A 15,137-nucleotide genomic window follows, 5' to 3' on the forward strand; every position below is an offset into this window, starting at 1 on the left:
AACCACTGAGCAATGCCGCTCAAAAGGTTCATGTGCTGATATGTGTTTCATAGTTGCCATTAAATGTGTCTTATTTTTCTTTCTTCATTCTCTCTCTTTCTCCCTCTGAAATACTTGCCTCTATAGTTCTTCCTCGGCAATCAGGTACAGTGTCCCCCATACTGCTGGCATGGCAATAATCAACTGCGTTTGTCAATAATAGAACTTCTTTTCTTGGGCTTTGAAGGGCACATGCTAGATGGTTTAGAGAACTCTGTTGATCTGGGAAACTGATATACAGACGTAACTGTTGAGGGTAATACAACCTAAAAATAAGGAAGACTTTCATAGACAATGTGATGCTGCAAGACACAGTCATGTGTTCTCTGAAAAGCTTCCTATGCCATTTCTTAGACCTCGGATTTGGTGACCTCCAGTTTACATGTCTGTCAAACGTTTTCAAACAGTAAATCTGTGTAAATGGAAAAATGGAGTATATCGTGATTCTCCTCAGTCTGAATGAAGTACGTTGAGTTGTAGCAGGCTGAAGAGAAGCTGCAAATTGCATATGTCATTGAGAGCGAAATGTATGGCCACATACTCTGAACACGGTCTGTATATCAGAATCTGCTCACACCTCCCTTACAGCTGTATCCAGAAGCAATATTGCTTTAAATAATCAGTTTGATAACTGTTCTAGCTAAGAGACTCTTGCATTAAAAGATGTGAGCTGATGGTCTCTTTAAATTAAACTTTTCCATCTTTATATGCAATAAAATGTTAAAAATTCTACAATTGTACAAACAGCAACTTTTAAACCCTGCAGGGAGCTTGTAGGCTGGCGGGTCTTTTGTACCCACAGGCCAGTAAGCACATTTTCAAAAGGAAATCCTTCATACAAATGCAGAGAAGACGTAATCAGCCTTGGGCTTTCTGCTCTGCAGCAGGATCACAGCCCACTTTGTAAATTGTATAGGGATTTCAATATGAACTTGCTGTGTGTTGCCTACCAGCTTCACCCTCACTGTCCCACCCTGTGCTGTGTGACTGCTTTTATCCAGTAGGGGTGGGGGGGGGGGGGGCAGTTTTCAGCTAAGGATTTTACCCGCTAATTGGCTGCAAATCGTTTGGAAAGTGCCCTGGAGATGAGCATCTGGCCATTGCCTTCACTGGATAAGATTCTAGTGTGGGTTGTAAATGGAGGTCAGTCCTATTAATTGCAAGGTTTTAAGGGGGATGAAAGGGAAAAACTTGATACAAGATAACTATAATTTTATGTATCGCTTATCAGTGATATGTTGAAAAGAGCATCTGAGGGGCTTTTATGAAATGCATTCTATACAAGCAGTATCCCTCATCAAATGAACCCTTTGTCTACAGTTGCTAAAGTTGTATCATTGGGGTTGAAAGGATGTGGTGCTATTCACTTTGCAAGAGGGTTTCAGTGAATTCTCAAATCCTGTAAAATTTTAAAACCCAGTTAGAAACCACCTTCCATTTTGCGGGGCTCCAGCAGATTCTGACCAGACACAATGTGTCGTGGTAGACTTTCGTCTTCTCATGATTCAGGGGTGAGTGGATCTTTGTGTTAATAAGCTCAGCTCCATTGTGTCAGGGCTCTGCTGGTGTTGGTTAGGGGATCTTTGATATTTGATTTCAGCTTCATTCCGCTCCTCCTCTCATCTCTGCCCCATGTTCTACAGAGAAGGCTGTATTAGGAGCACAAAGTCATTGGAGGGTCTTCATAGAAATAAAACTGCTTTAAAAAGGGTAAATTGGACACTCCGTAAGCTGCCTGTCTGTTAGTTTTAACGAGACATAAAAAAGAGAGGTGCTGTTTGGGTGTCCTAGAATATCAGAAATGCTGGGAATTAATTGAGCCATTTAATTAGGAAATATATTTTTATGATACTAATTTTGGAAGAGCTGTAGAATTACCTCCTGATACATAAGTGAAAATATTGAATCTTGAGCATATCGGGATAAACATGAGGGAACATCACCTCCCCCACCCCCATGTTGTGGGTGCTAATACTGAATTGATTCTCATTTCTCTGCTGCCGATATGACTTCCTTATCCTTACCTTCCGCCCACTCCCAAAGTAAGCAGGCAAACTATACCAGTGCCGAGTGGTCCTCATGCAGCCTCCTTTGCAGAAACTCTTCTGCTTTTGTATTTTTGCAGTCCTAAATTCTTTCTAATTCTTTTCAGTTCGGTGATTCCCAGCAGTTGCGGCTGGTCCGTATCCTGCGTAGCACTGTCATGGTTCGAGTGGGTGGAGGATGGATGGCCCTTGATGAATTTTTAGTGAAGAATGATCCTTGTAGAGGTGAGGAATGACAACTCATGAAGAAAATGTATTCACAGGTTTTAAAACACTTTTATACTACCTTCAATGTTGACTGATATGTTCTAGGCTTTCAGGAAAAAATGACGTTTTTTCCATTTTTTCAGCAAGAGGAAGAACAAACCTAGAACTCCGGGAGAAGTTTATCCTGCCAGAGGGGGTCTCGCAGGGGATGGCACCGTTCAGGTCACGTGGTCGTAGGTCAAAGCCATCCTCGAGAACAGCTTCCCCAACGCGATCTAACTCCAGTGCAAGCCAGAGTAATCACAGCTGTACATCTCTGCCATCCTCTCCAGCCACCCCAGCCAGTGCAGCCAAGGTGAGCCACACGCCAGCATGGAATTGCTCTGTGTACATATATGAAAATTCCATGAGGATGTCAAATATTTCATGTTAGCCACTGTGCTCTTCGTTCCAGCATCCCTGGTACCAATTGCTAGATCATTGAATATAACCAGCTCCGGCTCTCGCTGTCTTTATTCCAGTTAAGGATAACGTGTGTTTACCCCGGGCCCTCTTGAAGTTCATTACTATTTCAGCCTCCACCACCTACTCCTAGAGGACATTTCCTGGTTTCTTCTGAATCCATCCCTGTTTGGAGTCTCATCAAATAACCCCATGTAACATCCACGGAAAAGGATTTTGCTTCTTCTGTGTTAACATCTTTCAGGTGTTTGTCTCGTCCGCCTGTCTGGTCTCTCCTCTGCAGATTGTACATGTTCCGTGTTTGTCTGTACCTCGTCCCCGTCTGGTGTCTCCTCTGCAGATTGTACATGTTCACATCGTTAAGTTTCAACTCACAGAGCTCTCAATACAATCTGTCTTCTGGAATTTGATCTCCAAAACTGAGCACATTATCCCAGGCAAAAAATCACCAGTGACTTGCATAATGGCAGATTACTTCCCTTTTTCTGCTATCTGTGCCTCTCCCTAGGAGCCCAGCATCCTCCATCTCTGGTCACCAACTTCTTGCACCGTTTTCCAACCTTGAAGTCACTAAATGTAACAATTTAAATTTTTTTTCTGCTTTATAGATTTCAGTATCTCACCCTCCTGCCTCCCCCCTCCCCCCCCCCCCCAGTCATGTCCTGCTGACTTGGGTTTCTGCAGTGACATAGCATAAGAACATAAGTGTTGCCATACTGGGACAGACTAAAGGCCAAGGCCAGCATCCTGTTTCCAACAGTGGCCAATCCAGGTTACAAGTACCTGGTAAGATTCCAAACAGTAAAATAGATTTCATGCTGCTTATCCTAGAAATAAGCAGTGGATTTTCCTCAAGTCCATCTTAATAATGGCACTTATCTTTTAGGAAGTTATCCAAACCTTAAACCCTGCTAAGCTAACCGCTTTTACTACATTCTCCGGCAGCGAATTCCAGAGTTTAATTATATGTTGAGCGAAGACATATTTTCTTCGATTTGTTTTAAATTTATTACTTAGTAGCTTCATTATGTACCCCTAATCGTAATATCTTTGGAAATAGTAAAGAGGCGATTCACGTCCACCCGTTCCATTCCACTCATTTTATAGATCTCTATCATATCTCCCCTCAGCCGTCATTTCTGCAAGCTGAAGAGCCCTAGCCACTTCATCCTTTCCTTATAGGGAAGTCGTCCCATTACCTTTATCATTTTCGTCACCCTTCTCTGTACCTTTTTTAATTCCACTATATTTTTTTTAGACTCAGTGACCAGAATTGCACACAATATTAGAGGGTGCGGTCACACTATGGAGTGATAAAAAGCATTATAACATCCTTATTTTTGCTTTCCATTCCTTTCCTAATAATATCTAACATTGTATTTGCTTTCTTAGCCGCCGCCGCTGCTCACTGAGCAGAGGGTTTCAACGTATCATCAATGATGACACCTAGACTCTTTTTCTGGTTGATGACTCCTAATGTGGAACCTTGCATCGCATAACTATAATTCAGGTTCCTTTTTCCCACATGCATCACTTTGCACTTGCTCACATTAAACGTCATCTGCCATTTAGAGGCCCAGTCTCCCAGTCTCATAAGGTCCTCCTATTTTTCACAAGTCATCTTGCAATTTAACAACTTTGAATAACTTTGTGTCAAGCAAATTTAATTATCTCACTAGTTATTCCCATCTCTAGATCATGCATAAATATGTTAAAAAGCAGCGGTCCCAGCACAGGCCCCTCTAACTACCCTTCTCCATTGAGATTACTGACCGTTTAATCCTACTCTCTGTTTTCTATCTTTTAACCAGTTTTTAATCCTCCTATCCCATGACTCTCCAATTTCTTCTGGAGTCTTTCATGAGGTACTTTGTCAAACACCTTTTAAAATCCAGATACACAATATCAACCAACTCACCTTTATCCACATGTTTGTTCACCCCTTCAAAGAATTGTAGTAGATTGATGAGGCAAGATTTCCCTTCACTAAATCCATGTTGGCTTTGTTTCATTAATCCATGCTTTTGAATATGCTCTGTAATTTTGTTTTTTATAATAGTCTTTACCATTTTGCCTGGTGCTGATGCCAGGCTAACGGGTCTATAATTTCCCAGATGAACTCTGGAACCCTTTATAAAAATTGGTGTTATATTGGCCACCCTCAAGTCTTCCAGTACCATGTTTGATTTTAAAGATAAATTGCATATTACTAACAATAGTTCTGTAAGTTCATTTTTCAATTCTGTCAGTACTCTGGATGAGTACTATCCGGTCCAGGAAATTTGCTACCTTCAGTTTGTCAAATAGCCCCATTACATCCTCCAGGTTTACAGAAATTTGATTCAGTTTCTCCGACTCTTCAGCATTGAATACAATTTCTGGCACCAGCATCTCCCACATGTTCCTTAGTGAAGATCGAAGCAAAGAATTCATTTAATCATTCTGCTATGGCCTTGTCTTCCCTGAGTGCCCCTTTTTCCCCTGATCATCTAGCGGTCCAGCTGACTCTTTTGCCCGCTTCTGGCTTCTAATGTACCTAAAAAAGTTGTTGTGTTTTTCCCTTCCATATCAGCGCTTTGCATTTGACTTCCATTCCTTATGCTGTTTCTTATTATTTTCAGTCAGATCCTTCTTCCATTTTTTGAAGGATTTCCTTTTAGCTCTAATTGCTTCCCACCTCACTTTTTAACCATGCCGGCTGTCGTTTGGCTTTCCTTACTCCTTTTTTAATACATGGAATATATTTGGCCTGGGCTTCCAGGATGGTGTTTTTGAACATCATCAATGCCTGATGTAAATTTTTGACCTTTGCAGCTGCTTCTCTTTTTTTTTTTTTTCACCGTTCTTATTTTATCATAGTCTCCTTTTTGAAAGTTAAATGCTAATGTATTGGATTTCCTGCATATACTTACTCCAAAGCTAATATCAAATCTTATCATATTATGATCACTGTTATCAAGAGGCCCCAGCACCAGATCATGCGCTCCACTAAGGACTAGGTCTAGAATTTTTCCTTTTCTCGTTGGTTCCTGTACCAGCTGCTCCATAAAGCAGTCCTTGATTTCATCAAATAATTTTACTTCCCTACCATGCTCCGATGTTACATTTACCCAGTCAATATCGGGGTGATTGAAATCACCCATTATTATCGTGTTGCCCAGTTCGTTAGCCTCCCTAATTTCCTTTAACATTTCTCCATCTGACTGTTCATCTTGGCCAGGTGGACGGTAGTACACTCCTATCACTATCCTTTTTCCCCTTTCCACGTGGAATTTCAATCCATAGGGACTCCAAGATGTGTTTTGTGTCCTGCAGAATTTTTAGTCCATTTGGTTCAAGGACCTCCTTAACATATAATGTTACCTCTCCACCAATTCCATCCACCCTATCACTATGATATCATTTGTACCCTGGTATGACAGTGTTCCATTGGTTATCCTCCTTCCACCAGGTCTCAGAGATGCCTATTATATGTATCTTTTCATTTAGTTCAATGCATTCTAACTCTCTCATCTTATTTCTTAGGCTTTTGGCATTTGCATATAGACATTTCAAACTGTGTTTTTATTCCTATTTACAACTTGCTCAGCAGTTGACAGTGATAATTTGTAATCTTGAAAATCTGTCTTTTTTTTTTTTTTTTTTATTTACACACCTGGTCCACTATGGTTTCTATTGCCACCTTGCTATCGAGATCCCCTCCCTGTCTTCCCTGTTTTGGTGATATCTTTGAAAGATACCTTATTCCAAACCATGCGCTTTTGAGTGACTTGTCAGCCTCCCCCCAGTTTCTAGTTTAAAAGCTGCTCCATCTCCAGCAGCCTGGTTCCAGAAGTTTAAAAACAATTTCCCAGCAAATTCAAGATTCTCTTCCTCTTCTGGATTGAGCAGAGCTTAGCCCTGCTCTGCCCTGTTTAGTTATGTGTGTGTTGCTTCCTGGGTGAGGGCCAGATGCACTAAACTTAACGAGCCAGCAACGTGGTTTTTAAACTGGTTCTAGCCAATTTAGTGCGCAAGTAGTAAACCGGGACATGCACAAAAGGGTTCTCCGAGCCATTTTCCTGTCACGGTAGCTGCTAACGAAAACAGAATGCAAATGAGCTAATTACTATTATAATGTGAATGCGATGCGATGCACTATCGTTTCCGACCCCCATGCACCGTGGAAAACCTAACGGGAGGTCTGCACCTCTTGTTGGGGCTGCTTTGAGCAGGACCCATGCAGAGGAGGACACCCATCGCAAAAATCGGAAGAAAAAAAAACGTCCAAGTGCTCGTCAGGGGGCGTAGTTTTTTTTTTTTTTTTTGGAGAGTGACGTGTATGAAGCCGTCTTTGGCACGCATAGAGCAGCCAGCATAACGATCGGCTGCTCTGCGCATGCTCAGCTGGCCAACTGGCTTCCCCTCCTTAGGAAGGAAATCACATGCAAATGAGCTAACAGTGAGCAGCTCATTTGCAGGCAATTTCCTTCATGCATGCCCATTTTTTACCAATTCGCTAAGGGATCGGTAAGGGAAGGGCTCTTTCCGTGGAGTTAGTGCATCTGGCTGTGAGTCACACTGTAATCAGGGGCCCTTTGAAAGTCTTTCTTTAATCAGTCACTGTGGTTTGACTGATAACTGGACACAGGGCTTATTTTGCTGCCTGAAAGGAAAACTCTTGCAAAGGTTCTCTGTAAAGGTTTCTCTCTCTAGATATTCACAAGTATGGGCCTACCTTGCTTTCTGTTTGTATTGAAATGACCAAAGTTAAGAGTCTAAACTGAAGACTTCCTGTGCCTATTAGCTGTGCTTTATACTGATACTATAGTAACTGTAAAAAAGGTAGTCTATGGAACTGTAACAGAGACTTTATATGCTAAGAAAAACTATTCCTTTAAACTGCTTTGCTAAGTGAGCAGAGTAACTAAAAAATACAGTCTGTTAGCTTATCTATTTTTAATTCTAAGTCTACCTTTCCCCAAATTTAAAGACAATTTCCCAGCAAATTCTTATCAATGAATATCTGTCCTCTGCAAGTCCCCTCACAGCACCTCTTCTGGATTGAGCCTTCACTGCCAAACAATTGACACTCTTGAGCTTTCTTCGCTCACTTTATCTCCCTCAGGTATGTCCACTTCTGCATATACTATTTTTATCTGCAAAAAGTTAAAAGTTCTCCTTCAGTTGTGGCCGAAGGGCATAGGACACACAGTAACAGCTTTCTGTCGAATGACACTGCAGAACGTAGCAGTGCTCTGATGAAGAGTTATCGATGCTGAATTTATGACACGGATGTATCAGTGGGATGTCTGCAGTTTGATTCTGATCTGCCCTTTAGCCGTCCATGCTGTGGTCATCTTGACATGTATCAGTCAGGTGCCTGCATGGGCTCTGCGAAGGGTCAGTACAGCACCTTCTTGCTTTGGATTTTTAATAGTGGGTGTAGTAAAGTAGGTAAAGCTTTTTAACATAAAACAGTAAACTGCTGAAATAAAATATATATCAAGCCAGGAAAGAGTCTTTACTGAAAGTCACTGGTAAAAGGTTATTTTCCTGCCATTGGGAGAATGGCTGCATAAGAGTTTTGCTGTATCTCTGAGTAAAGTGATGTGGTAGCCATGTTATCTCTGAAAAGAATCCCTCTGTTTTTAGCGGATGGATAGAATTACCTTTTGAGGTCTCCTGTTATATTCTTTAGGATGATAATCTGGGGTGGGGTTTTTTTTTTTTTTTTTTAATGATCATTTTTCTGTTTTTTTTCTTTTTTTTCAATTTGTTTTTGCTCATTTCTACCTCATCCATCCTCCTTTTGCTGTTTACTTCTTCTCTAAATTTCCATTTCACAGACTCCACAGCACCCTTCTCGCTCTTATGACAAACCTTGGTTGGTAAACAGCAAGCCTGGCACGCCTCTCAGGGGCTTGGATTATTCCCACTTGCAGATGGCCAGCGGTGAGGTAGGGTAACAGTGCTGTCAGGCGAGGGGACCAAGCCGCAATCTGCTCCTGCTTGAGCTGTCTAACCTCCTCTTTCTTGACCCCGAACTGTCGTTCATCAGTCTAACCTAATCATGTAAATACTTAAAGGACAGTTAATTAGTTAGAGGGAGAAGATAATCAGTTACTTTCGGTAAAATGCCAAAGTGTTACAGCCGGCCTAAAGCTGGGTAACCCTGAGAACTCTGCAGAGCCTGAGCAGAGAAGGAATGTGAAGACCTGCTTCCAGAAGTAATGTGTCTGCCTTCGGCTTGTTTCATCTTAACAGGAGTTGTTTGATTTAATCCGGGTTTCACTCTGAACGTCCTTTACCTGTCTTCACTATCCAGTTTGCTGCTGCTGCTGCTGGTACTGCTGCTTTTTAGGATGCATCGTCACGTAACACACGTCTTCATTCCTTTTGTGTTTGCCTTTTTAAGCGCAGGGCTCCATCCAAAGTAAAGCCAGCTTCCTGTTTTGTTAACTGCATGAATGTTTGCTCAAAATCGCATTGTTTTTTCTCCCCTTTTATATTCCTTCCCTCTCTTGTTTAACACATTCATTGCAGTGACAGTCCTCGGCTGGGGGTCATGCAGCAGAGTTCCTTCCAGAACTTTGTATCATGCGAACAGGTGTCCCTGTTGTATAACTAGGATTTCCTCAGCAATCCTCCAGACCGTTCAAGATGCTTGGGGTTATGCACTCCTACCAGCAGAGGGAGACTGAGAACACTAAAACTTCTTATACAAGTAGCCTGTGCAGACCTTCTACTAACCAGTATTTTCTCAGTCTCAGCAGAGGGTAGATGTGTGCAGCCTGTGCAGTGTACTCAGTCTGGTAGGCCCGTTTGGGGTTTCTAGGTTGGGTTGTAAATGTTAGAGAACCCACACTTGGATCTCTATTACAGGGTGTAAGTCCTAAGGGGCTTCTTATTCCCTGTGGGGTGTCACACCCGGGTGGCCAGGTCCCTCCCCCTGTGCTCTTCCTCTGGAGGACTGCTTGACCTTGGCCACAGACCTCGTTCTGTACCCTTGAGGCATTTAGGCATTAGCAACAAGGTTTAAAAAATAAAAAAATAAATAAACGTTTTTAAAAGGCGGCTATTTTGGCCGTTCTTGTGGTAGTCCAGAGATAAAACGTCTTCAAGGGCGTTCTTGCCTTAGGCGGTTTTGCCTATTAGTCTGTCAGAGCACAAAGCAACTGTTTGTTTTTATTGTGTTCGCGGCCATTATGTCTAAGCCGACGAGGTGTCGGTTTTGCGCGAAGGGCGGCGTTGAAGTGAAAGGTGGCCAATGTAAATTTTGTGGGGAGCCTACGTTGTCAGCACTCTTGCCCCCCGTGCTTTCACCTGAGTCGGCGGAGGTGTTGGGCGGCGATTTGACCGCACATTCCAGGCCGGCAATGGCAGGGCCAGTTTTGGCGGAAAATGCGGCCATTTTGGCTGCGCATCCCGGGTCGGCCTCGACGGAGCCAGTTTTGGCGGGAAGCGCGGCCCTTTTGGCCACGCGTTCCGTACCGGCACCAGGGGACCCGTGTGTGGCAGGAAGTGAGCCTAGTTTAGCCGTGGATCACGCGATGGACCTGCCGCCGCGGGAGCAAGGGGGGTCCGTCGCGGAGACTACGAGAAGTGTTGTTGGGGCTTCAGCAGCATCGGGGGGGAGGTCTGGTTTCCCTCCTGAGTTTATTTGGTCTCTGTATAATGCCTGGAGAGCTGGCCCCTCTCAGGCTGTTTGTTCCCCGGAGGCTGCTAGCTCAGTGGGAGTTAAGCACCTGTGGGTGGATATTTCGGAACCTATGGAGATACTTTCTCTGCCTGGGTCGGAGGTTTGGAGTGACCCAGGAGAGGAGGATCTCTTAGATGAGTCTGAGGATCAGGATGGGCTAAGGCCTGGGGAAGATTCTTCAGTGGTTCGCATTTTTCATAAGGAGGAGTTGTTAGAGCTCATTGATCAGGTGATCTCTACTTTGAAGTTTGCTCTGGCGGCCACTCCCTCTGCGGAGGGACCCCCAGGTAGATCCCTTGGTTAAGGGGATTCGGAGAGCCTCCCGTTCCTTTCCCATGAATTCAGACATTAGAGACATGGTTTTTCAGGAATGGTCTATGCCGGAGGCTGCTTGTAAGGTGTCTAGGGCTATGGTGCGGCTGTATCCCTTGCCTCCGGAAGATTTGGCCCTGCTGAAACCACCTACTGTGGATGCGGTGGTTACGGCGGTTACTAAGGCTACGGCCATTCCGGTGGATGGCGGTACAGCCTTACGGGATCCTCAGGATAGGAAGCTAGAGTCCTTTCTGAAGCGCAGCTTTGATTTGTCAGCTTTGGCCTTGCAAGCCTCAGTGTGTGGGGGCTTGGTAGCCAGAGCTTGTTTCCGTTGGGCGGAGAAGCTCTTGGATGAGCCTGCATTAGATAGGACTGGTTTGGTTCAGGACCTGGCCAAATTGGAGATGGGGGTCTTCGTTTTTGGCGGACACCCTTTATGATTTGCTGAGGGCTTCGGCTAAGAATATGGCTCTGGCGGTGACGGCTCGCAGGGCTCTTTGGCTTAGGGGCTGGGTGGCAGATGTGGCCTCTAAAGCAAAGTTGTGTTCTCTACCTTTCAAAGGTTCTATGTTGTTTGGAGAGGACTTGGATAAACTGATGAGTGGTCTTGGACCAAGGTCTCACGATTGCCGGAGTTACGGCCTAAGTCGGCTAGACTGCCCCTATTTGACTGACTGTACATTTGTCCTTTAGATTTGTCCTTTGAGCAGGGACTGTCCTTCTATGTTAAATTGTACAGCGCTGCGTAACCCTAGTAGCGCTTTAGAAATGTCAAGTAGTAGTAGTTAAGGGGGTTCGGCTAGAGGTCGGTTTAAGGACGCGAGGCAGTACAGGCCGGGCAGACTTGTATCTCCTTCTAAAATCCGTTTTTTCCAGCAGACGCAGTCCTTTCGAGGGGGTCGTTGAGGGGGTCGGGACTCCTCCGGAGGTGCTGGAAATGGTAATAAGTCCTCCTTATGAAGGTGTGCGGGTCCAGCCTCTGGTGAAGGTCGGGGCGCGACTTCATCTGTTTTATCAGGGGTGGACCCAAATTACTTCAGATCAGTGGGGCTGGAGGTCGTTCGCGATGGTTATGCTCTCGAGTTCGAGCACCCGCTGCCGGATCTGTTTCTTCCCTCTCCTTGTCACTCTCGAGTCAAGTTAAAGGCTATTCAAGAGACTCTGGGTCGCTTAATCCAGTTGGGAGCTGTGGTACCCGTTCCTCGGCATGAGCGGGGAATGGGTTGTTATTCCATTTACTTTGTGGTGCCGAAGATGGAGGACCGGTTTCGACCCATTTTAGATCTCAAGAGGGTCAATGGGGCACTCAAGTTGCTATCATTTCGCATGGAGACTCTGCGCTCGGTCATAGTGGCTGTTCGTCAGGGAGAATTTCTCACGTCACTGGATCTCATGGAAGCATATCTGCACGTGCCGATTTGAGAGGCCCATCAGCGTTTCCTTCGTTTTGCTGTTTTAGGGAGGCACTTTCATTTCTGTGCTCTGCCTTTTGGTGTGGCAATGGCTCCATGCACCTTCTCCAAGATAATGGTGGTGGTAGCAGCGGCTTTGCGGAGGCAGGGAATTCTGGTGCATCCGTATCTGGACGACTGGTTGATCTGGGCGAAGTCTCGGGCTCACAGTGTTGCGGCAATAGCTCAGGTGGTCGCCTTTCTGGAATCGCTCGGATAGGTAGTGAATGTAGTCAAAAGTCAGTTGATCCCATCGCAGAGTCTGGAGTACTTGGGAGTGCGGTTCGACATGGCAGTGGGTCGTGCTTTTCTGCCGGATTCTCGGATCGCCTCTCTTCAGTAGCAGGTCCGGCTGTTAATGTCCGTTCAGAGTCCGACGGTTCGAATGTACCTTCGGGTTCAGGGCCTCATGGCAGCGACAGTAAAGGTAGTACCGTGGGCCAGGGCGCATATGCGTCAGCTTCAGTCGGCTCTGTTGTCCCGATGGTCTCCCCAGGTACACAGTTTGGAGTTGCGGTTGCCATTGAGGGGGGCTCCTCGGCGCAGTCTCCAGTGGTGGCTGTGCTCGGCCCATCTGAAAAAGGGCATGCCGTTGGAACCTCCTCAGTGGGTGATTCTGGTAACGGATGCCAGTCTGCTGGGCTGGGGAGCTCAGTGTCTCAGTCGGTTCAAGCAGGGGCGGTGGTCGACGGAGGAAGCTCAGTGGTCTATCAACCGGTTGGAGACAAGGGCGATTCAGCTAGCTGTGTTGGCATTTCGCTCAAGTGTGGTCAGAAAGGCAGTAAGAGTCATGTCCGACAACGCGACAGCGGTAGCATATGTCAACCGGCAGGGCGGTACAAAGAGTCCATGGTTGGCAATCGAGACGGCTCTCCTCATGAGTTGGGCGGAAAGGCATCTATTGCAGATTTCGGCGGCGCACGTGGCCAGGGTGGACAACGTGAATGCGGATTTTCTAAGCAGACACATGTTGGACCCCGGAGAATGGTCTCTGCACTGGTCGGTGTTCGACCAGATAGTTCTAAAGTGGGAAATACCAGTAGTGGACCTCATGGCGTCGGCACAGAATGCTCAGGTTCCTCGATATTTCAGTCGGCGTCGGGATCCGCGAGTGGAAGGGATCGATGTGTTGGTCCTTCCTTGGCCTCAGCAGGTGTTGCTGTATGTATTTCCCCCGTGGCCCTTGATAGGTCGAGTCCTACAGAGGGTAGAATGTCGTGGGTCCGGTGTTGTTGCTGGCTCCGAATTGGCCGTGTCGGCCGAGGTTCGGGGATCTGATGCGCCGGTTAGAAGGTGAGCCTCTGTGGCTGGGGAGGGGCTCGGTGCTCTTGTGTCAGGATCCAATTGTCATGCCGGATCCGGCTCGGTTCTCTCTTACGGTGTGGCCCTTGAGAGGGAACGGTTGAGAAGGAAAGGGTTTTCTCCTCAGGTGATTCAGATGATACTGCAGTCTCGCAAACGTTTGACGTGTGTGGCGCATATTTGAAGATTGGTGTGGGGACCGGGCGTGTGTCCCTTCGACAGCTTCTGTGTCGTGCATTTTAGATTTCTTGCAGGATGGTTTGAGAAGGGCCTTTCATTGTCATCTTTGAAGGTGCAGCTGGCTGCTTTGGCGTGTTTTCGGGGTAAGGTGCAGGGCAGGTCGGTTGCGTCTTCCCCGGATGTAGTCCGTTTTTTGAGGGGGGTGAAGTTGCTTCGTCCTCCTCAGCGGCCGGTAGTTTCTCAGTGGGATCTTTATATCGTTCTTGACTCTTTGGCGGGTTCTCCTTTTGAGCCCTTGGAGTCTTGTTCGATAAAAGACCTTACTATGAAGCTGGTCTTTTTGGTAGCCATATCGTCGGCTCGCAGGATTTCGGAACTTCAGGCTCTTTCATGTAGGCCTCCGTTTCTGTGGTTTTCTAAGGAAAAGGTTTCGCTGTGTCCAGTCCCTTCATTTTTGCCTAAGATGGGGGATGCTTCTCAACGTCGTATGGCGAAATTGGATGTGCGCAGAGTGTTGAAGTTTTACTTGCGCAGGTCGGAGGAATTCAGGTCTTCAGACAGGTTATTTGTCCTTCATGGGGGGCCCAAGAAGGGAGCGGCTGCTTCTAAGGCATCTACAGCTTGGTGGTTGAAGGATGCTATTTCTTCGGCTTACATATCGCATGGCCGTACGGTGCCGGTGGGGCTCAAGGCACATTCCACTAGGGGGATGGCGGCTTCTTGGGCAGAGAGTAGTTTTGTTCCACCGATGGACATTTGTAGAGCGGCGGTGTGGTCCTCCCAGCATTCTTTTGTCAAACATTACAGAGTGGATGTACAAGCAAGGGAGGATTCCAGTTTTGGAGCTGCAGTCCTGTCCTCTGGCTTCGCAGGTCCCACCGTTAGATGTGCTTGCTGCTTTGGTACGTCCCAAGCGTCTTGAACAGTCTGGAGGATTGCTGAGGAAGGTGAAATTAGGCCTTACCTGCTAATTTTCTTTCCTCTAGATCCTCCAGACCGTTCAAGAGCCCATCCAGTGTATCGGACAGTTCAGTATGATAATTTCTTTAGACTTCAGTTGCTGATATTTCGCCCACCCAGTGTATCGGACAGTTCAGTTTGGGTCCTGGAGTTTTACTAAGGGCAGTTTGTGGTACCGTTTGTGCCCATCTGCAGTTGAATTCCCCCGTCTTAAGGGGAGGAGATCTGAGTGTGGATTCAGTGGTTTTGTTTAGGTGGAGGTGTTTTGTTCCTCTGCTTTGTTACTGTTTTACTGGTTAGTAGAAGGTCTGCACAGGCTACTTGTATAAGAAGTTTGTGTTCTCAGTCTCCCTCTGCTGGTAGGAGTGCATAACACCAAGCGTCTTGAGCAGTCTGGAGGATCTAGAGGAAAGAAAATTAGCAGGTAAGGCCTAATTTCACCTTCCTTCACTTCCCCTTTTATCCATCTTGCTGATCAGCCCGCCCGTACTAACA

At 45.9% G+C, this 15,137-nt stretch overlaps 1 protein-coding gene across 1 annotated transcript in view; it reads left to right on the plus strand.

The window, feature by feature from the left end:
* The window catches only part of MACF1 (microtubule actin crosslinking factor 1), a 303,837-nt gene that overhangs the window by 287,501 nt on the left and 1,199 nt on the right, over nt 1–15,137 (plus strand). The window contains 4 exon segments of the mRNA XM_030220015.1: nt 127–144; nt 2,192–2,309; nt 2,435–2,646; nt 8,582–8,692. Of these exon segments, the coding sequence (XP_030075875.1) occupies nt 127–144; nt 2,192–2,309; nt 2,435–2,646; nt 8,582–8,692 (459 nt within the window).

The sequence above is a fragment of the Microcaecilia unicolor genome, chromosome 11 (assembly GCF_901765095.1).
Source record: "Microcaecilia unicolor chromosome 11, aMicUni1.1, whole genome shotgun sequence".
NCBI classification, from domain to species: domain Eukaryota; kingdom Metazoa; phylum Chordata; class Amphibia; order Gymnophiona; family Siphonopidae; genus Microcaecilia; species Microcaecilia unicolor.